The sequence below is a fragment of the Protopterus annectens genome, chromosome 5.part0, assembly GCF_019279795.1.
Source record: "Protopterus annectens isolate FY-2018-M chromosome 5.part0, PAN1.0, whole genome shotgun sequence".
Lineage (NCBI taxonomy): Eukaryota > Metazoa > Chordata > Ceratodontiformes > Protopteridae > Protopterus > Protopterus annectens.
In genome coordinates, this window is record NC_056735.1 from 827,121,750 (window position 1) to 827,149,094 (window position 27,345).

The window sequence follows — 27,345 nt, forward strand, 5'->3', positions numbered from 1 at the left end:
TCATTATTTTTTTCACTGTCAGTGGATTATAAAAAAGAACAGGTTGAACATATTTGGCAAACGTACTGAAAACAGAAGAAACCATGGGGTGTATCAGAAAAAGTTAGTGTATAATATTACAAGAAATGGTGAGATGAGACACAACACACAGGGAGGTGTTGGTTCAGAGACACAGCACTATAATGTTACGGGAGAAATAACACAATATTCATAGTATGCAAACAGCTACATAATGATATGCAGATACATGCCATCATATTAATCAAACTCATAACATTTCAAATGACATAATCAAACATAGTGAAGTGATTCAGAGATGTATTATTCCAGTGCTAAATGTGCAGTGTTCTTCTATTCTGAACATCAGGATTTCTTTCTGTACTGGAACTTCAACCATGGTAATATGCTAAGGATAGCCGTAGGCTTACCTGAACAGCAAGTGTTACTGATCACTGTAGGAGCCAGTGTCTGCAAAGATGCAAGTTGTCATTCTCCACATTGCAGATAGGTCTGCCAGCAGTTAACATACCATCACCTCCATGAACAGGACATTGTCAACTGCTGCCACATGGACAGTGACACCATAGTGAAATTGCTAGGCATGTTACACACACATAGAATTGAGAGAGATACATGGACTTCCTATTGCTGTAGAGACAAAGGATTGTTTAGAATTAACTAAATGACCTTTCAGTGTCTGACAGGGGACACATTAGGATTTTATGGACATCCTCTCACTGATGTTACACAACTTCTTTAAAGTGATATTGCAGTTGGTGGAGAAGCATGTATTTCTAGGAGAGGGGAGAACCAACACTGAGGTTAATGGGGACTACCACATTGACAATACACCCCTAAGAGTTGACCTTGTTGGAATTTGGGAACTTATATGGACAGTGACCTAATTTTTGACCAACATGTGTCTATTGTTGTAAGAAAGTGTTTGTATATTGCACAGCTTATAAACAAGGTGATCATGTCTAAATCTAGGGATGTCATTGTCCCCCCTTTACTCAGCTTTCTTTAGGCCTATCATTGAGTAAAATGCTCTCTTTGGCATGTATCTCTCTAGACACATGCAACAACTAGAATGCCCACAGAGATAACTTATTAAAAGGATGCAAAGGCTTAACAGCATGACCTACATGTATCGACTCAAAGCTCTGTAACTATACTACTTGGTATCCAACAGACTGCTAAAAGTGACCTGTGTCTGGCATGAAAGGCATCCTCCAACCCATTACTGATGGATTTACTTAACATAAACAAGTCAAATGGCATAAGGAATACTTGATCCAGAGATCTGAACCTCTTCTGCAATATTAAAAGAATGGTTTGGTGGGGAAGGTATATCTCACAAAAGGCACCACTGCTTTGGAATACACTACCAATCCACATAAAATACATTTCATCCCTGTCCATATTCAATCACAACTTAGCTCTGTGGATAGGAAACAGAAAATTTACTCCAGGACTGCCCTGTACTACTAATGGATAGAGGCAGTTCCTAAAATCTTTATCCCCTGCAAGGGTCCCCTCATATAATTTATGGCTTGATTCCAGTTTTTCTTATTAAAGGTAATATTTAACTATCAACCACAGGATGAGTAAGGACAATCTGTAACCAAATGGGATAGGTTATTTGAAGCACCAAAAGGATTAATTGGCTAGCCATAAAATGACCTGCAAGACCAGCAAGCCTAGTACTCATCTATGAGGCCATTTTGAAACATAGCTCATTTCTGTGAGATTCTATGCAGTATGGATTACATTTACATTGCCATCGAGGTCCCATCTGTTTCACCTGGTGTCTGGTACAAGGAAGGCCTTCTACTCTCTCAACTACCTGTTAGTAGTGTGCAATGCACATGATGTTATATACGAATGTATAGCACATAATCAAAAACCCAAAATATCAAACACCATAAGCTCGAACTTAGAATGTCGAAATGTGATATAATCGAAAGCTCAGAACAGCTATTCTTTCCCAGGGAAAAAAATTTGCTGTTCCGAGAAACACACAACACAAGCACACAAAAAAAAGTAATCCACACATATACACTTAAAATCCTACTTTTAACCCTACAGTAAACCATACATACACTACTATCTTTCCACTTACCTTAACCCAAACCCTAACCCTAAGGTCCATAACTATCGCACACTCACCTTACCCACTCCCTAACCCTAAGGTCCATAACTATCGCACACTCACCTTACCCGCTTCCTAACCCTAAGGTCCCTAACCATCACACACTCACCTTACCTGCTCCCTAACACTAAGGCCCCTATCACACACTCACCTTACCCGCTCCATAACCCTAGGGTCCCTAACTATCCCATTCCCACACTCACCTTCACCCGGTCCGTTCGCACACTTACCTTAACCCAGTCCGTAACCTTCACACAACAGTAGAGAAAACAGTGAAGCAGCAGAAACAGCCCACCAAATTCTTTCCCTAGGAAAGAATTTGATGTTCTGCAGCTTCGCTATTTTCAACGTTTGCTGTTTTGGGTTCGATATTATAACATTCAACATTTTACTACTTCGATGTTATAATATAAACCCTTATATACAATGTGCTTGTATATCATACAGGCAATTACCATGATTCCTACATCTGGTACATATGCGACTTCTACCAGTGTTTTGTGCGGAGTGATTTCCCCTGTTTAATAGGAGCACACATTGCAATGTTCATCATCCAGGATATAAAGTACTCCATTAAGAGAGCAGTGGGCCAGTTATAATGGTGCTAATTTTTGTGTACTGCAGGCAGTAATAAATGTGCTTTGAAACAATGAATGATAACCTCAATCCAAAACTCTAAAACCATGTTCTAGATCACATACAACTCTACACATCTGCAGACGGAGAACATTGTTTAACATGGCATTGGGCTGCTAAAGGGAGCCTTCCACTGCTTTGATACATTTGTGCTTTGAAACAATGAATGATAATCTCAATCCAAAACTCTAAAACATGTTCTAGATCACATACAACTCTACACATCTGCAGATGGAAAACATTGTTTAACATGGCTTTGAGCTGCTAAAGGGAGCCTTCCACTGCTTAGATACATTTGGTGGCATACTGCAGTGTGCACCTGAGACATGCAGTCAGTAATATATGATCTGCCCCCATCTTATTATATAATATGATGTACTATACAAGCAGATTCAACTCACGAACACTGTAGTACTGCCTGAGAGAACTTTTTCAGTTAGGGATGAGGAGATGAGCACACAGTCAGTAAAGAAAGTGGTTGTAGCCAGCACCACATGCAAGTCAGAGGCAAGCAGAATATGTTGTGGCACTGGCAAAGTGGCTGAGTCTGATCAAGAACTGTAGTCCAGAATAAAGACAACGCATAATAGACATGGTGGATTCATTATCACAACCGGTCTATGCATTACAGTGTACTAACTGGTAGTGTCCATCATTTATGGCCTGATCCACAAAGGCCAGAGGGTATACAAAGCATAGTCATCATCATTTGAGCAAGTGGGGGTGCACAGGGACAGGTGATACAATGCTGTGATATGGATAATGGTCATCGGAGCTATATGCTCAGCAGGGTATCAGGTTGAGGTAGTCAGGAATTATATCTACCAGTGGTAGGGTGGAGATGTTATGTCACCAAACAGTAACCATTACAAGATATGGATCTGCAATTTCAAGGCAAGATAGATTCAGTATTAGGGATGGTGCAGCACTTTGTGTATGTGTGGGAACCTTGATGTGGCAGCCTCTGTTGCCAATCAAGAGAAGAGCAGCATCAATGACCTCAACAAGAAATGGGTAGCATAAACAGCCTCAGCAATGATCATGGCTAAGCATAGTACTCCCTTAGCCAACATGAGATAGGGATGGCATGGAGCTGTGTGAAATGCAACAAGAGGTGTCACAGGGTATATTGGCCAAACCTTTGTCTAGTAATTGTCATGGCCAGATGTGACAGTGATGCTGTCTCAATAGTACTGTGTGCTGTCTGTGTAAACCAGGATTGTGACCATACACGTCACATCCCAACCCTTGCATAGCCATGGCCAGTATAGCCTACAGAGGTACACTGGGAGGCACTAGTCAGTAACCTCATGGACTCACCAGTAGATGCTGTATGGATACCAGTGATGTGAACATGCACGATTGCTCTAAGTCTGTAGATGCCAAGTCACTCTATATGTATTGTGTTCTATCAAACAATCCATGTGCAGCTGCAGAACTTCTTCATGCAGGCCACACAGCATGATCAGCTTCTCTGTCTTGGTGTGTGTGCCTCAGCCATTGATTTTCACATCCTCTGATTAATGACAGATATGACACCCAGATGAGAGAAAAGACTCTGGAGTCATAGTGGTGACTGCCACAAGCATGTCTCAGCACTATGGTTGGTAGACACACATTAGAGGCAGTGCCCTTGATATATGCCATCTGAGGTGACAGTTCCTTTGTAGCCTGGATGAGGGTCACATTGACAAGATGTCCAATACTAAACAGAGGAAATGGTGACAGTATTGCCTTCCCCTCCACCATCACTTTATATATGGTGGATGTATACATGTCCTCCTGTTTTAACATTACTGACTGCACCACTGTATCATCTTACTATACAGTGTAAACTGTGCCATCACTGTCAACCACAGGTGACCCACTGTCATCAGACACATGATAAACTGTTATGCTACAGCCTCCGCTTATGGAACATGTGAAACCATAAATAACATGTCTGTGGCAATGGTAGAACATATGTGCCACTCCAATTAAGCCATGGCTCACATATTGATGCATGGCAGTTATGTGACTAGCATCTGAACACATATGCAGTTGCAGATCCAAGCTACCTACACACTCATATGCACACATGCACACACACACACACACACACACACACACACACACACACATTTGTGCAGCTACATTCATTCTTAACAGTTAGACAGTCACACACACATACACACGCACACACACACACACACAAATTTGTGCAGCTACATTAATTCCTGACAAACAGACGGTCAGACATGCATACACACACTATACAATACTTAGCCGTGGCTGCAGTATTAGCCATTACCATTCCTGGTGAGGTGAGGTGAGTGAGTGACTGCTGTCCTTTAGATAGTATTTACTTTTTACCTTCCTGTGAAAAGTTCTCTGAATTAGTCTGCCACTTTGCTCTGCCGCTGTCATCTTTTTGGAGGTAGTGCCAGTGGCTAATTTGCATGAACCACAACCCTGGACTGCAACATTTACATGCACCTTCACCAGCAAGACTGCTTTCCATTTTAACAGCCTCTGGTAGAGTAAAACTGTTTTAAAGTGTGTGGATTATGACTCACTTGGGATTACTGTTATGCAGAGACCTTCATAGTTATGGCTTCCACATCACTGTAAGCCTTTATAAATCCCTGGTGTCTTATTTATACTCCAGATATCTTAGGTCATGTCTTGAATGTGCTCTAAGATTCATTGCTGCTGCTTTTTAAATCATTTGACCTTTTTGCATCACTGTCTTAATCATCAATTTTCACTTCATTTTATATGTCAGATCAGGGGAAATGAGTACTGACTGCTTCAGGACAAGGATTACATCTATTCTTGAAAATAAAAAAGTTATATTTTTCACTTTTTACACTTGAAAGTTCAGTCTTAACTGTGTGCTGCTGGTGGATTCATATTAAAGCTGTACTGTTGGGGTTCTTTTATATGTAGAGAAATAAGGATATGGAATTTGGCAAGTCTGCAGAGTTAATGCAAAGGATTAAGGTTATGAGCTGTTAATGGTTTACATCCTGTAATGCAGGATTCGATTCATTCAGCTCCATTTGCCTTCTGTGTGACTGTTGAGTAGGTTACCTCACCAGACATTTATGCTTCCGAGTTGGGTCTGAAAATTGTCCTTGTGGATTAGTGACCTACACCAGTTAACAACTACAAACAAAATTAAATAAATAAATAGAAGGAGCTGCATTGCACACACCATCTTATCTCTCTTACTTTTTCGTGTAAATACTGCCTACATTTCTTTGCACTGGATGTCATGAAATGTAGTATCATAGGTAAGCATTGCATCTTGGCTACAGGTAGCTCAGAAATAAATGAATTGCAAGGTCTGGTCCCTAGCAAATGTCAAAGAAGATGATGTTCATCGTGTTTCACCATTGCAGTCATTACACAAAGGTTATCCTGCTGGCAGGCTACCCGCAGTCGGCCTGAATTCCAAAGTCTTGGTCCGGCATCGGTTGCGGTCACCTCTTCCCTGACATCAGTGTGCCAGGGGTATAAAAGATGCAGCCGATGCCATTTTCTTCAGTCTTTCTTGCTGCACGGTGCCTGAAGCAAAAGCAGTTCACAAGTGCCGGTCGGCCAACTCCTGAGATTTTCAAATTCGAATTTCAGATCCGAAGTCTTCATTAAAGCTAAGTACCCCGTTGGGGAAACTTTTTTCTTGTTCCAGACCGATGTCAGAAAAAGTTAACAATTGTATTTCTTGTGGGAAGCAAATACCTCATAAGGATTTTCACTCTTACTGTATTCCTTGCCTAGGCCTTGACCACGATGTTTCTTGTTGTCGGTTTTGTGCTAGATTTAACCAACGCACTATTAAGCATCGGTACGATATTGCCTTTCATTACTTTGGCCGAAAATTCAATTATACAATGCCGGAGGAACATCCGATGACCGGAGTTTATAAAAAAATGCAAGGATAAAGACAAGGACAGGCATCCGAGGTCCAAAACCGACGATGAGGCTTCCGCTAAGCTAGTCGTCGGTTCACCGGTTCTCAGTGAGGCACTTTCGCAGCCCCTGATACCCGCTACCTCAGAGTCACAGGCCGCTTCCGACTCCCTCATGGAGCTGACTGGGCCTCTGGAAACTCAAGGTATTGGCTCCTCATAAACTAATCCCTCAGATGGGTCTGGAGCCGCTGTGCAGGCATCAGCTTCTGAGGGTGTTTTCAGACCTACACAGTTATATGTAAAGCCATCTTCAGCTTCAAAGCCAAAGACTAAAGCAGCTCTAAAGACAAAGAAACAAGTACAACATTCTCCAGGGCAGACTTCCATGCCTAAAAAAACAGGTGCTCAAAATGGCCAAAGATTTTATTACTTTGATCAGGGGTTCCCATCCCCCTCCTGATAAGAGGCCTAGGCAAGAGACAGAATATGAATCTTCAGATCAGGTTTCCATTTCCTCAGATTCCTCCTCTGATCAGGAATACTCCCTTCCTCCCTATGAGGATTCTGATGCTGAAGAATCTATTCCTTCAGCTTCTCCTCCTGAAGATTACTCCTTTGGGGAAACCCTGCATACTATGAGGGAGCACTTACATTGGGAGAGCCAGGATTATACAGAATCTAAGAAAAGGCTCAGAGATGTTCTTTTACTTCCTCAGCACAGGCCCTTTGCTATTCCCCCCGTTCTGGACATTGTAGATGATGTTTTTTTAGAGTCCAACCTGTCTCCAGACTCTATACCCCCTGCCCCTGTTAAGCCAGACAGATACTACAGGGTCCCATACTCCCATAAATTTCTATACAAAAACCCTGCTGCTGACCCAGAAACCATATCTCAGGGTCCTAAGGGAGTCAAGGCTTCCACTGATAAAAACCCTCTTCCCTCTGATAGAGATTTAAGAGCACTAGATAGATGGGGGAAAAATGTTTACACTTCTGCTACTTTGGCTATAAGGGCTTTAAATTGTCATTTTCATATGCTTAAATATCAGCAATATTTAATGTCACTGTTAAGACAGAAAATGTTGACTAACTCTGAATGTCCAGAAAACAAGGAAATGCAGGATTTATTGCATGCAGCTGAACAAGTGGGAAAACATACTTTGCAATGTGGTTTTGATTCTTTGGAGGCCTCTTGTAGGGCTGCTGTAATGGGCTCTGTGATTAGGAGGCATCCTTGGTTAAAGGAACAGAATCTGCCTGATTATGTTAAAGCAAAATTATTAGATGCTCCATTACAGTGTGATACTTTGGTGTTAAGGCTGAAGGTGTTGAAGAAAATGGAGGATAAAGTGAAATCTATGCAGACAGTTAAGAATTTCTTACAGGTACAGCCACCCAGATTTAGCAGGAACTGGCCTTCAAAAAATTGGTCCTTTCCAGTGTCAGATAGGCCACAAAGAGGCAGATACAGATGCCCTAGAGGCAGATCCCAGCACCAAGGCTCATACAGGCCTAAACAATGGGGTGCTTCTACCTCCAAGAGCGGAGAAGACAAATCTCAATCCTATAGGAAACAGTCCCAATGACTTTCCTCTACCAGTACCAAGCACTTATGTTTTGGAGGTCCCCTTAGGGGGGAAACTAGCACTTTTTTCAAAAAACTGGCACATGATCACCCAGGACAAATGGGTCTTGAATATAGTGTCTCAGGGTTACAGGTTCCCCTTTCACACCCTGCCAAAGGCAAAAGGCATGCCTGACCTGCCACACAATCAAAGGGCAGAGGCACAAAAGCAAGTTTCATCCCTCATGGACATGAGGGCCATTCAGCGAATACCACTACAGGAGCAGGGACAAGGATTTTACTCATGACTTTTCTTGGTACCCAGAAAGGACAAAGCCTGGAGACCAATACTGGACCTGTCTATTCTAAATATTTTTCTGGACGTTCCAAAATTCAAAATGTTGACTCTGCAGCAGCTTCTGCCCATGCTGGGCAAGAAGGCTTGGCTAGTAACCTTGAACCTAAAAGAGGCATACCTGCATATCCCAATTAGACAATCTTGCAGAAGATACCTCAGATTCATAGCTGGCTCAATGCACTACCAATTTTCTGCACTGACCTTTGGCTTATCTACTGCACCGAGGTCTTCACAAAATGCCTGGCACCAGTAATTGCTTTTTGCAGACAAAGAGGAACTCAAATATATCCCTACTTAGATGACTGCCTTATTCAAGCAGAGAACAAGGACATTCTACTAAAGCATTTGGCGTTTGTAAAAAGATTGTTAATTTGCCTAGGGTACACAGTAAACAAAAAGAAATCAAAACTAGTACCCTCTCAAGAGATAATATTCCTGGGTGCAAGCTTAAATACAACTCCCCAGATGGCTTATCTCACTCCAGACAAACAAAGACAACTGACTTCTTACTTTGAAATGTTGGCAACAAAAAACTAGTTACCTGCAAGAAAAATTCTGCAGGCTTTGGGTTTCATGGCATCCTGCATTCTAGTAATTCCATATGCAAGACTGCATATGAGGAAACTACAATGGTATCTAAAAAGTGTTTGGACTCAACATTGCCACACCCTGGAAAAACTAATTACCCTCATTCCCTGCCTGCAACAGGAGTTTCAATGGTGGGCACAGGCCTGTCACCACAACAAGGGACAGCATTTCACTCTATCCACTGCCAGGCAGACAATAACAACAGATGCATCAGATTACGCCTGGGGGGCACACATGGTGGGAAAATGTATTCAGGGCACATGGCCCACAAGCCAAATGCATCTTCATATCAGTCTAAAAGAAATGCTGGCTGGCCAGAATGCCCTGGCTGCTTTCAAGGATCTGCTTCATCCAGGACAATTGCTGATAAAGACGGACAATACTAGTCATGTGGTACATAAACAAGCAGGGAGGCACGCATTCCTACCCCCTCTGCAGACAAGCCATGATTTTGTTGAACACAGCATTGACTTATCAAGTGCACCTGCAAGCACAATTTCTGCCAGGAAAGACAAATACTTTGGCAGATGAACTAAGCAGAAACCTCATGGATCCTCATGAGTGGAAACTAGATCCAAATCTTCAGCATAATAACAAGGAAATGGGGATGCCCAGACATAGATCTATTTGCCTTCCCTCACAACTACCAACTACAGAGATTTTGTACAAGGACTTATAGCATGGGAAGTGGATGCTCTATCATTCAGCTGGAAAAACCTTACAGTATATGCCTTTCCTCCACTACCTCTCCTCCCCAAGGTACTCCTAAAGGTCAGATAAGAGAAGCAAAAAATGATCCTGATTGCCCCAGACTGGCCACGCCAGCACTGGTACCCAATCCTAAAGAGCTTGTCTCAAGGCCCAGCCTAGGCATTACCTCAAATTCCTCATTTATTGACCCAACAAAACAATCAGATACTGCACAGCCAACTCAGAACCCTAAATCTGGCTGCATGGCGGATAATGTAACCATTCAGAACTCACCTCTTTCCAAAGCAGTTATGGATGTTATTCTGGAGGCCAGGAGGCCCAGCACCAGAAAATCATATGCAGAAAAGTGGAAGAGATTCTGTGCTTGGAACCAGGCATGAGGAATTGACATGCTTGTACCAAATATTTCTCAGATTTTACAATATCTAACTGAAATGCTGGACAAAGGCCTATCCTTTTCATCTGTTAAGATCCATGGCTCTGCCATTTCAGCTCATTACAATACGGACCCACCTATTTTTTCACATCCACTACTAAGGCAGTACTTCAGAGGGGCTAAAAACATAAGACCCCCAAGAAGAGCACCAGTACCTGCATGGGACCTCAAATTTGTCTTGGAAAAACTCACGCTGCCTCCTTTTGAGCCAGCTAATACAGCTGAAATAAAATTCTTATCATGGGAAACAGCTCTGCTCTTAGCAATAACTTCAGCAAGAAGAGTCTCAGAGTTGCAGGCACTAATGGTGGTTGAACCTTTCATAATTTTCCATCCGGACAGGGTTTCTCTGAGGACAAACCCAACATTTATGCCTAAGGTAGTGTCCAGTGTGGCTCTTAATCAAACAATTCACTTGCCTACCTTTTATCCAAACCCACAGAATAAAGGGAAGTGACTTCTACATTCTTAGGACATACACAGACAGCTACGCTTCTACTTGGACAAAACTAAAGCTTTCAGAAAGTCTGAGCAACTCTTAGTGGCACATGCTGCAGGATCTCAAGGAAAAGCTATCTCAAAGCAGACTATTTCCAAATGGATAGCCAACTGCATTTGCTTCTGCTATTCTCAACATGGCAAATCAGTGCCTAAGGGCATCAGGCCACATTCAACCAGAGCAGCAGCTACTTCAGCAGCCTTCTGGAGGCTGCAACTTGGACTTCAGTGCACACTTTTACAAAGCACTACCACTTACCTCTTTACTCTCAATCCAGAGCAGGCTTCGCCTCCGCAGTTCTGCAGGGCCTCATAGCCTCTCCTAATTCTATTTAGGCCCAGCCACCCATCCTCAGCTTTGGGATTCAACCCAAGTGTAATGACTGCAACAGTGAAACACGATGGACATAGTACAGTTGTGTACCTACCATAAATGTAGATGTTCGAGTGTATTCACTGTTGCAGTCCAGGTTACCCTCCCACCATCCCCCTTTCTTTGCTAGGACTTATCTGTACTTCTCTATTCTTTACAACCTATGTGGTGTATTTGCTTATAGATGAAGATTATGTTTTATTGTACTGCATGCTTTTTTATTGGCATAATTTCTTAGCCTACCCTTCAGGGGCACCTGACATCTGGGGCAAGAAAAACTGAAGAAAATGGTGTCGGCTGCATCTTTTATACCCCTGGAGCACTGACGTCAGGGAAGAGGTGACTGCAACCGATGCCGGGCCAAGACTTTGGAATTCAGGCCAACTGTGGGTAGCCTGCCAGCAGGATAACCCTAGTGTAATGACTGCAACAGTGAATACACTCGAACATCTACATTTATGGTAGGTACACAACTGTACAATTGATAACCCATCTAAACCCTTTTTTATGTTTGATAGATGCCATACATTAGTTATAAATTTGATTACTGTTCACTGTAATAGATGGAGTAAGGCCAGCTTGCAGGTGTGTGACTTTTTTTATTTTGGTCCCACTACTCCCCCCCCCCCCCACACACACACACACACACATACACACACTTTAATCTCAAACTCTGTAAATCAGCGACTAATTTGTGAGAGAAGGCTGGACAGAGAACACCAGATTCTTTTATTCTACAAAGTCAGGTGTGCCTCTGCATACCACTGTTATTGTCTCCCACCCCTAACACTGGATCTGCAGTGACACCAATTAATGATGCCACACTTGTTTCCATGTATGTGCCCTGCTGAAGACGTGTGCTGCAGCCTCAGATTGTAGAGCCTCCCTGCTACCCACATAATGTCTGCCAGTCACTGCCTAACTCACACTTACCCACCAAGCTCATCATCATCTTTTTAAACTTGCCCATAGTGGTGATCCCTCCAACACCATGATCACTAAACCAACCCAGATCATTACAGCCACGCATGAACAAGTGTGTCCTCTGTTTCTGCAATGATTAGTGGCATGTTAGAATGACTTCCTTTGTGACCTGAGATTGCTTGACTATAGCTCTAGTACTGCACTGAGATTTATATATGTAAAGTGTGATTGTGATTAGCTAGAAGGCAATATTAGATAACAAAGAATGAAGCTGTGGCTACATTAGTGCATTGGATAGTGGTCAAAACAGTGTCAGAGGCAGAACTTTCTTTCTATGAGAAGTCATGATATTCAGATAGAAAATGTTTGAAAATGCAGATTTAATGGAAAATAGTTTGTCTTGGAAGGTGGAGCTATAGCATAAGATGTTACAATTCTGTCTTCTGAGGGGAGAGAGAAGAAACTATTTACAGGATGAAGTTCTTTGAACAGCAATTAATATCTATATTAAACTGCTTTTCTTAAAAAAGAAGGTCAGTATCAGGGGTGTAGCTAGGATTTTCAAATTTGTACTGACAGCTCTCAAACTGCTAGCCCCCTCTCCAGCCAAGCTACGGCCATTCTCGTAATTCACGGTTCGCTCTTTTAGTGTCGATGAAGAGGCATTCACTGTAATGCCTCTTCAGTAATATAATATAAATTCACTCAAACTCGGTTCCTTGAATTGAAAATTAACCTGAAATGTCAGTTCTTTGAAAAATGCAGCATGATAGTTGGGGTAGAGACTTTATGCTTTTATTTTCTGTAACTAAGGTACAGGTTTTGAGCTTGAGTAAATTACTAACCACCTGCTACCACTAACTAGGATGTTTCATTCACACACACACCCCTACCTACCTCTTAGTGCAAGAAATATGGACAAAGCCTAAAATAAACAGGGGCAGATATTAAATAATGTTCTCGTGAACTTAGAAAGTTGCTAGAATAACAGGATTTGTTCTAGTATGAATTTTTCTAAAGGACATGAAGTCTGAAGCTCAAATGTCTGTCATTATTTAGCAATTTCAGCCTTCAATGATTTTCTAGAAAATGACAAAATTTATGAGGAACAGACAAAAAATATGGGGCAAAAATCTGGACATTCTGCAAAATTTGGACAGTTGAGAGGTATGCTACCTACCACACACACACACACACACACACACACACACACACACACACACACACACAACCTCTCAACCTCTTACAGCAACAAACTCTTAAATAAAACTGAGGCAAAGGCCCAAAAATAAGGACATTTTTTTTAAAATATTGCTCTTATAAACTTAGAAAGATAATAGAATAGTAGTAGGTCTTGCATCAGTACGAAATTTCTGAAAGGTATGAAATCTGAAACTGAAATGTCTGCATTATTTTCTAACTTCAGTCTTTAACAATTTGCCACTAATTTGCCAGAAAACTACAATTTTATGAAAAACGGACCAAAAATGTGATGCAAAAATATAAAATTGCCAGACAATACAGCTGGGAACCTGTCAAAGGAGGAACACCATTTTAATATGAGCACAGTTAACTTAGAGCAGCTGACAAAATTAGAGAATCTACATGCATTTCTGAAATAAAAGTAATGTATAACTCTGATCATTACAGTTATTTATAAGAGTAAAGTAAACCCTCTATGTTTTCTTCCAAAATTGATATTTTGTGGAGGGATCATTAGGGGAAGAGCAACATTTTGAGCCAAAATCAGGGACAGTTGAGGTTTGGCTATGCCTAATTCTATAAAGCAATTGGCATGTACCTCTCAACCTGTTAATGCAATAAATCTGGACAAGGCCAAATATATTGAGGGAACATATAAACAGTACTAAAAATTGCTCTTGTATAAACTGGGACAGTTGATAGAACAGGTCTTATTTTAGCATGCATTTTCTGAAGGTTATAAAGTCTGAAACTAGTGTGTCATTATTTAGTGACTTAATTCCTAAATCATTTGCCAGAAAACCACAAATTGAGGAACAAACCAAAAATAAGAAGCAAAAAATCTATTCATTCTTGAAAATCTGGACAGTTGGGAGGTATAGTTCAGCTGGGGCTGTCTAAGTTTGCCATCCTTCCCCCTCACAAAACCATGGTCGAATGGAGCCTCCCCCTGCAGCCATTCCAATGATCCATTACTTTGCTATTTCACTCCATTTACCATAAACACTAATGTGCATACTGATTTACTTCTATGATGATTTGAACTTCATTTGAAAGTTTTATTTTGCATTTTACAGCACAAATACTAAGACATCTGCTAAACAAACTTGGCATTAAAACTTCTCTGCCCTTGAAACTCACATTCATTGAAACATTAAAACCCACATTCAAAGAAAAATATATTTTACCCGTGGCAGATAAAAATTAATTCTGGGCTGCTTTTAAATCATAGGCCCCTTGCATATGAAACATACATGTGCTCTTTGATACACCTTCCTATTGCTTTGAACATTTTTCCAGTAAACAATGAAACAAAACTGCCCAATTCAGAACATTTCCATCATAAAAGTCTAGTCAAACTTCTACAGTCCACCATTATCAGTAAATAATATGCACAATCTCTGAAGTAGTAAAAAAAGTCATCTAAATAATTCTACGTTAAATAAATCTAACTAATGAAGAGGTTGCTGCTAGCAATCACCTTTATATTTCATGACTTCACCGAAAAATAGTGTCTGATGCCCCTGAGGAATAAATTGCCTAAATTACATTAATAAGCTAGTAATACTGCAATAGGAAATGGATGGCAAACTGATAACAGGCTCATAGTTAGTGTCTTAACTTTCAGTACAGCAGCATTCACCCCTTATGGGAGTAGAACCAACAACCTTCTGCATTAAAAGCAAGTACACAACATTTTGTGCTACTAGCAATGTGAGCCGACTTAGCATGATCAACACTAAACTTCTCTTTCCCTGCAGCTCTCAGTTCCTTGTAAAATCTATGCAATACTCAACTACATCTCAAATTCGCAGCACAAGAAATCTGGAAAAAGCCAAATTTATTGGGGTGGGTCAAAAGGGCAAAAAACAGGAACACATTAAACATTGCTTGTATAATCTTGGAAAGCTGCTAGAATAAAATGCTGTGTTACCATCATACATTTTACTGCCAAGGTCACTGTGCAAAATAGTCAGAACAACATACCACTATGCCAAATCACCTGCTTTGTGAAAGAGAGGAAGACTGAAACTTAAATGGCTATCATTTAATTAATTCAGTTCTCACCATAGCTGTCAACCGCTTGGCACAAAACACCTGGACAAACCCAGTAATGAGGGAATACAGCCCTCAAACATATTCAGTGAATTCAGTTCTTGCCATAGCTGTCAACCTTAGCACAAAAAACCTGGACAAAGCCAATAACAGGGTATTACAGTCCCAAAAATAAGGACAAATTTCAAATAGTCATAAACTTAAAAAAATTGCTATAAAAAAGGTTGTGTTAGTATATATTTATTGCTAGAATAAAAAGTTGTTTTACTATGTCACAAACACAGGGATAAGATGCAGACTCCACACAGAAGGCACCCCAGCCAAGAATCAAACCAGAAAACCTACAGCTGTGAGGCAACAATACTGCCACTGCACCACCAAATATGTAAGGAAGTAAACATTCAGAAACCTGAAGTCTGAAATTTAAATGCCTGTCAATTTGTTAATCAGGACAGTCTGACTTGGAACAAAAAAAAACACAATTCTCAGCACTGGCCCAGGAAAAAATAATGCAGACATGTCTTTGTAACATGGGAGGACACAAAAGCAAACCCACACAAACACAGGGAGAAGATACAGACCCCCCTACAAAGAAGGCACCCCAGCCAAGAACCAAACCCAAGAACCTATAGCTGTGAGACATCAATGCTACATTGCTACCACTGCACCATCAGATTTCAAGCATTGCAATATTTAAAAAACACAGATATGATACAGATATTGATCAGATCAAATATGAGGCAAATATCTGCAATTTTTTTACAAATGGTGGTGGGTAGGGAATTCAGGTCTTTAACACCTGCATACAAGGTACAGTGTTCAAGCCTGAGGTATTCCCTACCACACCACCCATCCCACCTGGGGCATTTTCTCTCACACACACACACACACACACACACACACACCTCGGTTCTAAATACAGTCCTTGACGTGAGACCAACACACACTACTCACCAAATTCCACATTTTAAAATGTATGTTCCAGCTGATAAAATGCAAAACAACACATGACAGCTAGACAGCAGTGAGAAAAGTACCAGTACGCAAAATATTGCATTCGGCAACAAATTATTTTAAAACACTGCCTGTGATTCTCTTGTTACAAAGTGCAACACAGACTATCAGGCTGCTCCACATTAATTTATTTGTTTATTTTACATTTGGCAACAAATAAACACACTAGACAGTGAACTCTTTTTGGGTATGACCTAGGCCCATAGGGCAAAAAATGAATGCCAATAACATTTAACAGTTACGACAGTTATTAACAAAAGGCACATAGAATAAGATCATTGAAAATAACTTATAAAAATGTTTAGACAGTTTTGAATAACAGAAACTGTGTATAACTTAAATTGTAAAAGTAAAAAAGTAGAAATATAGAATTAATATAATACAGCTATGCCAAAGAAACCAAAATTTGTGAGTGACAAATAGAAAAGGATTAGTTAGAAGAGAATGAATAGAAATGTGTGATTAAAATAGGAAAGAAGTAGATCGGTAGCTTGTATTAGAAATTCCTGACTGTTGAAAAAGTGAGAACTGAGGTTTTTTTTCAACAGTACAGATGTTAAATGGTAGTCTTTGCAGACATTTTAAACTGACACACACACACATGTATACACAGACACACACACACACAGACACACACACACACACACACACACACACACACACACACACACACACACACACACACACACACACACACACACACACCTCGGTTCTAAATACAGTCCTTGACGTGAGACCAACACACACTACTCACCATACAGTCCTTGTCGTGAGACCAACAAATCCTCCCGCTTTCCTTGCAGTGAGACCAACAAATCTTCCCGCTTTAAGTCCAACAAATCCTCCTGCTTTCCTTGCAGTGAGACCAGCAAATCTTCCCGCTTTAAGTCCTTGAAATCCTTCAACCAACATAACGGTTGTTGCGCTTCTTCGACCAACATAATGCTTGTTGCGCGGTGAGCTGGCTGCCCTGTTGAGCTGACGTCATCGTCGTGCACTAGTAAAGCGCAAAAATTTAAAATGCTAAAGCGTGAAAACTTTAAAATGCTACCCTCCTTCTAAATACGTTGTACTGAAATCAGTACAGTGCGTATGCCTCCCGACGTCCCTGGTCAGTATGAGTTTAAATGTGACTTGGTACACATTTATGTAATTATAGGAACTAAGGCATGTGTTTTATAATAGCCTACAGTTACAACTCAGTAGGCTCTGTACTTTAGCATTATTGTTTTTAATTAAAAGATTGTGTTTATATGTAAAGATAGATAGAGCTAGATATAGAGATATAGATCTATAGGTATGTTTTTCAGGCATTCCTTTGAAGGCACAGCTTGTGACAACCGTTTGTGCTGTCACAAGTTATAGAATGCACTCTTTATTCAGTACAGGAATAAACAAGTCACGTAACATTAATGTTGCATTGCAGAATGGTGTTTCTGTTGTGGTTTTGCAAGTGTTTTGTTAGTTTATACAAGTTAGCAGTTATGGGGGCAGAGCTCCCACATTAATGGTGTGGGGTCAAAGTCCCCTATGTAAAACATGTCCTTGTGATTGCTTTTAAGTTTTTTTCCAGACTGGAAAAGACAGTTGTTTCTTTTTGTGATTGGTATAGCTTTGTTATGCTTTCATTCTTTATATGTTAATTGTGTAGTTGACTTTTCAGCATCAGTAAAATTGCTGTCAATGTAATTGAAAGTTAACAATTAATTACATACTCATTCAGATACATCATTCAGATATAGGGGTCATCTCAGTTATGCTTACTGGCTAAACTGGTGATGCCTGTTACATGGAATTAGATATTTTATCTCCCATTATTTTCTGTCACAGGAAAGGGAGAATTGGACTCCTTCACTGCACAAACCATATTGCACCCATTTACAAGTTGTGGTGAGAGTGAAGTAAATCATTATACTTTGTAGCACAAATCAGTGAAATGCTGGTGGACCATATGACATACAATATTATATGCATATATACAGAGTGAGGGAGAGAGATACACACACAGCTGTTTATTTGTGTGTATGTGAAATCTGTGAATTTCAGAATATAACTAGCAATAGTAATATTTCTTGCTTTGCAAAGCAGGTTTACGCTCACTGTTTTCCATGCATTCTTATCTTCTGCTTTTCTGATTTACTAACCAGCGCTGCATGTGTTCTGTCTTTTCTTTCTGTCTTCTTTCTACTTACAGATGATGCAGTTACTAGTCCTAACTCTGAAGGCACTTCGCCATCCAAAAAACGTTTTACACTGCAGGGCTTTACAAACCTCAAAAGCCAAAAAGGTAAAATTCTGCAGTGTAACTCCTGCTTGGATTTTCAAGATAAGCAGTCTTTATGTTATTTCTTTTACACTGACAGTAACATTACAGACAACAAAACTATATAAACTGTTGGTATGTGACTCACTTTAAATAGCACACTCTCCCATTTTATTGGCATCTGTAGTAAAGTATGCTTATAAAGAGCAAAAGCAATCCTTTTTGACAGTGGTGTGGTACAGAATTAATGTTGAGCTCTAAGCTTGTCATTACAAAGGTAGGATTAACAGTCATTGCTTGCTTTAACAGACTCATCAACTTCTCCAACTAAAAGTTGTACCCTACCAGCATCCCTTCAGTCCAGACCAGGTAGTACTTGTTGCCTTGCTAATAGTGTGAAAAGGCATGTTGTTATGTCAAGGTTTTGTGTGCATACAAAAAGAGATACAGGATCTTTTATAATGCATGTAAATTTTCACAAAGCTTGCATTCTGTGTGTTTGGTTACTGCTTTTGTTATTCAGTGGTGGATTAACCATTGCTTTAAAAATAAATTGGCACGTTAAAGCAGCAGATCATATAAGGTTATTTTTTTATATCATAAATCATTAAGATGAGGGAGGGATATTTTAATTTCCTTAAAATTTCCTTTGTATATCTGTATCACTCATTGTACAAAAATATTTCAGAATCCATCCCTTAACAATGTTGCAGTTTCCTTTACATGACAACTAAGGGCTACGTACAGAGCGAGTTGTAGATTGGCAGTAGTAGTCTAGGAGTATAACTCCACAATGTACACCACAAAATAACTGTGGTTCACGGCTTTATAGAAGGGCCGTTCTACAAAAAAAAACCCAGAAATAGTAGACTTAACATGCGCAATTTAATTATGTATATATCTGATAAATGTTGATAGTTTATACATGTATGGGTCAATTTTAAATTTAATAACATCACTTAGGACTGCTACTGCTGCTTTAAAATTAGCTTTTTTTGTTTTAGGTAATATAACTTATGGTGTAACAGAGGATTTTTGTTTTTGTATTCTATGTTTTCATTATAGCTGTTCTGTTCTATTCTGGACACTACATTTGTAGCTCAACCATTGTCTTTCCCAGGCATGCATCTGGTGGTATCTGTTTGAGTGATTTTTCTGCCATTCAGAGAGTCATTATGATCTGTTGAGCTCATATAATTGAGTGGCTCAGGTGACAACTATTGTAGCTTACATCAAGGTCTTGCCACTTTGCACTTGCTTGCATTTTTAAGGGTCCAGAGGTACATCACCCCACTTAAATTTTATGTGGCTACTTGCTCCATGTGTTAGTTGGATTGTGTCTTGCTAAGAAAAGAATTGATTAAATGTGCCATGGAACTAGATACACACGGTCTTTACTAAGCAGCTTGTTTCTTCCATGATTTTGCTTTTACAGACCTGAGTTTAGCTGTCTAACAAATGATTGTTTTTACAAGTGAGTTAAACCCAGTGAGCATTAACTTGCCACACAAAGTATATACTTCTGTCCAACCCATCAGATTCCAGACTTCTGTATCAATATAATGCTTTGTAGTTGCACTTAATTGTCCTGTTATAGTCACACTGCCCACATAAGATTAATGTGGTAATGGCTTCTGCATCAAAGCTGCATTCTGTGTACTTTCTTCATATTTGCTTGCCAAAGGTGACTGTCTTTCAGTGGTGCCTGGTACTTTTAAATTCCTTGACTGCATTTCAGCCTCTGACAATTTTTAGTCATTTTTCTCCATTTTCTACAACATCTTTAGAGTTGAGGAAGAACCTCAGACTCATATTCCTACTTTAGTAGAGCTGTTACTGGAACAAGCTTCCCCTTTCTCTTTTGAAATCTTCATAGTCTCTTTCTTAGTGTCCACCTTTACAATTTTTGTTGTGTTTATTTCAATTTTTAACCCTCTTAGCCCTTCTGTATATGTTGTATTATGCATACTTGTCAACCTGCAGACATAGAAAATCTGGATAAAGACTTGAAAATTAGGGACATCTGGTCAAAACTCTGCTGATTAAAATACAATGTGCATACCTAATAGTATAATTTCCAAATCAAAGGGTAAGAAAGGTCACACAGACAAACTATTCAGTAAAGATGGCAAGAAAGGTGAGCTCTAGTCCTCAGCATGTCACACCTTAAACTTCCTGTATTCCTGGTAGCATTGTGGAACACCACCAGTCAGAAACACTCTGTCAGCATTCCATTCAAAGGAAACATACATGCATTTTTAATAGTAATGGTAGCTGTACGAGAGCTCTTATAAATTACAGGAAAATAAACATTTCTCTTTCAGATTATATAGCCCAAATCTGTTTTACTTAGTGTAACAAATGGCATTGTGCTTTTATGCCCCTCTGATTTTCTTACATTTTTTCTCACTGTTGTGCCAGGAGTGGAGGTACATCAAACCCATTTAGCTAATACTGAAAAAAAAAAAAAAAAACGTAAGATATGAGCACATTCTATGCACCCTTAAGGCATTGTTCATTTTCACAGTGACTAGTTTACATAAAATGACGGGAAATGCAGCTTTATTTAATTCACAACGTTTAAATATAAAATACCAGCGGGACTTGTATGCCCATTTTAAAAGTGTAATAAAAGAGGAGTGATGGATGCTTATTTTTTACCAATGTCCATGTCCAAAGTATGTTATGACATTTCACCTCATAGCATCTTTCTTTTATTCATGTGAACAGTTACATTGCTTTTTTAAACCAAATAATGGTAGTCACTTTGTAGACACGCTTTGTAAAGCCCAAATATTTTCCATTGCATAAGCTATCTGTCTTTAGTGAACATTTAGCATGTTACTGATGTCTGCCAGTTGTCTTAGTAATGGATAATTATATTTTTGTGAGTCTTAACAACTACGCATACAATACAAGGCCTTATAAAAGCCATTTATACTGTATTATCCATTGAATTTAAGTATACTGATACATTTCATGTTACTGCACTAGCCCATGTAATAGTAACATAGCTTATAATTTTAGGTCTGAGTAGTAGGATTCAGTGGACCTATTGCATATTAACATTAAAAAGGGGTAAATAGTCATGTCAGCAGGGCAGAAAAATACACAAACATTACCACATACATGAGACACAGGACAACATTGCTTCAGGAACTTACTAAATGATAAATTTACTCTTTTTTTGAAATTTGGTTTGTTAGATCCATCCAAAAAGTCTGGTATTTTTCTAATTTGTCTGGCTATGCTTCTAGAAACATAAAAAGAAACTCAGGCTATTCAAGCTGAGTGGAGCTTTTGGCAATGCTCAGGCCCTATGTAGGCACAATAGCTCTGCATCTTAAATCAGAGGATTTCATATGGTACTAGCCATTCATAATATTAACAGCAACAGAGAGCACTTTCTTACATGCAAATGATAAATGTAACCACACATTTCATATTTTTGTGTGGTAGAAAAAGAAATTGAAACTATGAACCTATGAACACAAAAAGAATACTACAGTAGATATCAGGTTATAGGATTCAGTACAATGATGTTTCAAACATATCTTCAGTTGGACAGAAATTTTTTTATTTCCAACTGAAAAATTATTTAGATTTGCAGAAACAGCATTACTATATATTCAAGCCTTACTCAATGGGAACTAGAAATCATATAATTCTGATATAAAAGATGCAAATGATATTGAAGATAGCTTTGTGACTTAAAGTGACCCAACACTTCTTAAAGTTCTTGGGAGTAAGTTTCAGATTGTTCAGAATTGTTCTTTGAACAGTACTGCATGCAATCATTTGGTGTGAAGGAAAGACAAAAAACCCTTCACTGATTAACTAATTAAGAATTAACTGGTCTAGTTTTCCTGCATCTAAAATGATTCACAGTAAAACTGCTAAACAACATAACCCTGAAGGGTGAAAAAAAAGCTGATTTATGATGTTTGATAAAGAGCCATCACGGAATACAATAATAACACCAAATACACATGATCTAAATGCCAACAGTGAAATCACTGTGTGGTGTCCTTGGTGTACAGTGTTAATCACTGTTGGTGGCAGCCCTTGCCAAAAAAGTATAACTTTGTTTTCTGTGTTTGAGCTTTTTTATTTCATTATTTAGTGTCAGCCTTTAACATTTGCTGGTTTAGATTTATATACTTAAACTATTTAAAACCCCTTCAGTTGATACTGCTGACAAACAAAACATTTTTGCTTTCTTTCCCCTGAGTCTCACAGTAAAAGCCATGGTTTCTCACCATTCATTTCTAAATTCTGATCTGAGCTGTAAGAGTTAGGATAAAATATATGACAGTATCACAAAGAAACACTGAAGTGCATTTTTCTTCATTTGCACTCGGCGGTTCCTCTTTGTTTTTAATTTTTTCTGCATTTTGGTGCAGCGTCCTATGGAAAAGAACGGTGGCTCACTGGTAAAGCCTTTGACACTCAGTTCCAGAATCTGTGTTTCAATTCTGATTTCAGTCAATCTTGAGTTTGTATTCTTTCTCCATTTTTGAGTCACTTTATTGCAATTTTCCCCACTTACCAAAAGTACGATAGTTGTTAGGCTCCTCTAGATGTATCATATATATTGTACATACCTTTTCTCTTCTGGCTCAAATCATGGCTGAAAAAGAGTCTGTGGACCAATTAATAATACATAGAACATGTTTATTACAACTAAGAAGGGCTGCTGTAGAAAACGAAAGCCTTTTGTCATCTGATAAAGCTTTTCAAGTAATGTGTCCATGCAGATAACAGACAAAAAAAGCATGCTGTTGTAATGTGCTGAGATGTACTATACAGAACAATAATCCCACTTATGGGAGCCAGGAGTAAAGATGTGATGTGGATGAAAACTTTTCATAATTTTCCATTGTCTATACCAGTCTTGATTGTCAATGGGTGTGTAGGGCTGAACAGAACAAGGGATGGCTGGCATTCTCCAAAAGTGACCCTTCTTAAATTAATGTAGGTCATATCAGGAGAGTTTATTGTGCACTAATGTAGTAGCATTACTTTTCCCCAACAAATACAAATAGTCCTCAATATGCAATCCGTACTTGATGTTAATCTTATATAACATTTTTTCCTCATTAAAGACAACATCTTGAATTTCATTCATTTCTTCCATACATTTCTCATAGTTAATCATTCCCCAAACTACTGCGATAACAATTTTAACCCCAGATCTTCAACAGACTAGATTTGTATAAACAGGTTATGACAGGTATTCTCAATGCTATGCTAACTAATGCCATAAGTAAGTCTATTCAATGCTATACTAACTAATGCCGTAAGTAAGTTTACTCAATGCTATACTAACTGATGCCATATGTAAGTTTATTTAATGCTATACTAATTAATGCCATAAGTAAATTTACTCAATGCTATACTAATGCCATAAGTAAGTTTACGCACTGCTATACTAACTAAGGCCGTAAGTAAGTTTACTCAATGCTATACTAACTAATGCCATAACTAAGTTTACTCAGTGCTATACTAACTAATGCCATAAGTAAGTTGCATGTCTTGAGAACATGGTTATTTGAATCGCCTTCCCAGTTACCCCTTTTAATTTCCAGGTACGACTTCTGAGACTTTGAAGGATTTCCATTGATAAAATGTCTCAATTATACAGACCTCATCTCTGTCCACCAATGCCAGAATAGAAAAAACACTGTCACATTATAAATAATTAAGAGTTTGAAGTGTATAGAGATCTGAGTGTGAATATGGCCAAATGTCAGGACAATGGTTTGAGAGTACAATGTTTATATCCCCCACAGGTGAAGAAATTGGGAAATCATTTGCAGGGCACTGCACCCTATTTACAAAGTAATGATATACACTTTGTTTGGGAGAATTTTATTAGGAAAATTGCGCTTTAAGTAGAAGGATTCTGCATTGCAACTGTAAATGATAAAATATTCTACCACATCAAAAGTGCAGACAGTAAAAATTATTAAAGCATCTTAACTTGGGAAGAACACAGTACTTATACCAGGTTTATGTATTTATGTGTTTGATAACTATGAGTGGGCTAGTCCAGTGCATCAATTTTAGCTCCAGCCTCAGCCAGAATTATTTTAACTGCCATCTACAAGGAGATATGTTAAATACCAAAGTAAATGCTGAGCAAGACACAACAAAATAATAATGCAACTCTAGAGATGCTTCAACAATGCATTTCTGTGCATACTTGTATTACTACGGAGAAAGTTGTACAAAGAAAATCTTTAAAAATATGTAGAAATATACCCTACAATTATATACACCTTTAATATTCTGCAGTAAGCATTTATAATTAAAGTTGTATTCTACAGGCAGTCTTGGCTTGCATATGTACCAAACACATGCAGGAGCAGTTGTAGCGACAATAAGAGGTATCCGTCTCATGATGCAGCATTGTTGGCCGTCCTGTGTAATGATAATTTAAAGGGACTACTTGGTATTTTGTGGTACCCTGTTAGTTAAAGAAAAAAAAATGTGTCTTTTCCAAGAAATACCAGTAAACAAAACAGAAATCAGAGGCAAACCAGCAAGTAAAATGATAAGTAATCCAATAGATGTGTGGTACGCTGAGGGCCTAGGATGATACCTCAATGTCAAGAACAGACCACAATCAATAATGTGATGCCAGCAAGGTGCACAAACTGGAACAAATCTCAAAGATGATGTAGAATTTATAAAAAAAAAAACTTTAATGCACTTTTTATGCACATATAAATACACTTAAGTTAAGCTTTCATCTAATAAATATAAAAAGGACTTCATCAGAACAAAAACATTTGTCATAATCAAGTGGAAATTCTTATGCCATCAAAAGTGACCATTTTTCTTTTCCACAGATGTGTTGTAAATAAATAAGCTGTGTTTTTATTCCATTGAAACGCTGCTGTAAATTTTAAGTCTTTTGGAAGATATTCCTGGAAATCATGCTGGTAGCTATAATTTGAGGACTCTAGGTAAAGCTATAGTGAACCCCTGCAGGCTGCTATGCCTACTTGTACCATGAGTCCTTGGAAAGCATTTGCTTGTTCTTACTGGAGCAAATATAAAGATTGCTCAACACTATCGTGCATTTCTCTTGGGAGATTCTCCTTTTCCCATTGTTATGAAATTGCAGAGCTGATATTTGTAAGTTACGGGGTGGGGGTGGGGATGGAGTCTTGTTTTCCACTTGGGGGTTGAAGAGGGTTTGGTACCGGCATAAAATAAAAGCTGTTTTCAATCTGTGCCATTGCTGTGAATCCCAGATAAAATATTGATATTTCATGATTGCTGAAGTGATTTCCTAGCAAATGGATTTCAGTTTCATAGTGGAAGCAAACCAGGAACATTATGTAGAGGAGGCCTGAATATGATTTTAGCTATATTCCTAAGTCCAGTCTGTGCGCAACAGAAAGGCTACTGTATGATCATTTACTTAACAGTCAACAAAGCTTTGTTCATACTCCCACCATGCACTGTAGTTCAAGGAGCTGTAAATGTTTTTTGCAGTATTTTGACACTGTTCATTAGAGGGAAGAAATACTGGTCTGCTTTTATAACTGTGTGTATGTTCCTACTTATGGTATACAACAGTGGATTACTTGATTTGTTAATTGCATTCAGGAAAAAACAAATGACAAAATAAATAAAAAATAAATTTTAGATTATACATAAAAGGGTAAAGAAATCCCTGAATCACTACATGTAGCTTGTAATATGAGCTTAATAGTGCGATTTAGTTTTCACTACTTGCTGTTGTTGCACTGAGCTACTAAACTACATTTCATAATGTGATGTGCATGTATGACCGTAATACATCTCTACTAACAGATGGACTTTTACACAATTAATAGATGCTTTTCCTGTCCTTACAAATCTTCTTTCCTCTCTTTCTGTGTTTTCCTGCCTCATTTCCTGCTGCAGCATCTTCTACCAGCCCTAAAAGCAAAACAAAGCGACATGAAGTAAAGAGTGATCCAACACCATTTGGTTTTAGAGGTAGTACAATGTCTGTCTAGTATTGTGGAACATACATTGTCCTTATTACTTATAAAACAGGAGTAGTTTGACAATGTGAGTTGTTAGAACTATGACACAGATTATCATGAGGTGTAAGTGATAAAACTGTGACTGTGTTAAGAAAATGAGACGCATTTTAGTTTGTCATTACAGTTCTTCAGAAATACCCATTTTGTACTGAGTTACTTAAAGGTAATTAGCTGTACATTTGGGCTTTCTTGCCTCATCTTTATTTTAGTTAATTGCATTAGAGCAAACTGTTGTGAACCAAGAAACATGTTTCTCAGTAATCATAAAACAGGAATGTAAAAAAAATCAAGTTCAAATTGGGGAAAAGTACAAAAAAATTGATTTGTGTGTTGAAACAAGCAGAACTTTGGGCATTTTTTAATTAAAAGGCAGCCCTTTTATCTTCACTTAAGTGAGTTTGGCCTCTATATTTTAATTCCATCCATCCTCAACCACTTTTTCCCATTTTGCACATGGGGTCGGGGTGTCACTTCAACAGTGACAATCATCTCGAGCCAGGGTTCACACCACTGTGTGGCTAGCTCTGCCGCAGTAGTTCATTCATACCATTCAATTGCATGCACACTCGCACTTACAACCAATTTAATGTGCCCAGTCCACCTACTGCATGTCTGGAATGTGGAAGGAC

The 27,345-nt window shown here is 38.9% G+C and overlaps 1 protein-coding gene across 1 annotated transcript in view; it reads left to right on the top strand.

Annotated features, from left to right (window-relative positions):
• Nucleotides 1-26,686, top strand: part of MCF2L (MCF.2 cell line derived transforming sequence like) — a 1,071,259-nt gene extending 1,044,573 nt beyond the window's left edge. The window contains exons 27-29 of the mRNA XM_044071884.1: nucleotides 18,603-18,695; nucleotides 18,981-19,040; nucleotides 26,592-26,686. Of these exons, the coding sequence (XP_043927819.1) occupies nucleotides 18,603-18,695; nucleotides 18,981-19,040; nucleotides 26,592-26,686 (248 nt within the window). The remainder of the gene's footprint in view (nucleotides 1-18,602; nucleotides 18,696-18,980; nucleotides 19,041-26,591) is intronic.
• Nucleotides 26,687-27,345: the final 659 nt, after the last annotated feature.